The following is a 546-nucleotide window of genomic DNA, read 5'->3' on the forward strand; positions in this document are numbered from 1 at the left end:
CCCGAGCCACCGGGGACGGATTTCCTCCCCAGTTCAGTTCCTTCACAGCTTGGCGGGGCCCGCTCCGAACGCCAGCGAGGTGGAAGAGGCCTGCGTCTCGGGCCTGGCAGCTGCAGCCGGGAAACGAGGCGGGCACAGCGGGGTAACGGACGAACCGTAGCCGCTCTCGGGAACTTACACCGCCTGGGCCGCTCTTTGTCTCTCCCCTTCCACCCGGGGGGCAAACAGGAAGCGCGCCGTCAAGCTGAGCGACGGACGGGCATCCGGACCAATGAACACAGCCGACGGAGAACGCGACGGCAAATGAGGGCGAAGAAGAGGGGCGGAACTTCCGGGCGGGCTGTCACCCTCTTCCCCCCTTTTGGGCTGGAGGCTCCACCTTTTGTGTTTCCCGCACAGTCAATCAAAATAGGAAAAAAAATCCCCGGACCGCTCCGGCCGTGTCCGCCGCCGCTTCCCGCATCCTCTCTCGCCGCCGCCGCCTTCGCTCCTCACCATGTGTAAGGCGGCGGGGAGCCCCGCCTGAGGTGCCCTAAATACACTATG

General features: G+C 65.2%; 1 protein-coding gene across 1 annotated transcript in view; it reads left to right on the forward strand.

Annotated features, from left to right (window-relative positions):
- Nucleotides 1-546, forward strand: part of Sp3 (Sp3 transcription factor) — a 63800-nt gene that overhangs the window by 14181 nt on the left and 49073 nt on the right. Inside the window, exon 2 of the mRNA XM_033756364.1 lies at nt 49-442. Within this exon, the coding sequence (XP_033612255.1) occupies nt 49-442 (394 nt within the window). The remainder of the gene's footprint in view (nt 1-48; nt 443-546) is intronic.

This window comes from Fukomys damarensis, unplaced genomic scaffold, assembly GCF_012274545.1.
Source record: "Fukomys damarensis isolate Sample0158 unplaced genomic scaffold, DMR_v1.0_HiC HiC_scaffold_26, whole genome shotgun sequence".
Taxonomy (NCBI): domain Eukaryota; kingdom Metazoa; phylum Chordata; class Mammalia; order Rodentia; family Bathyergidae; genus Fukomys; species Fukomys damarensis.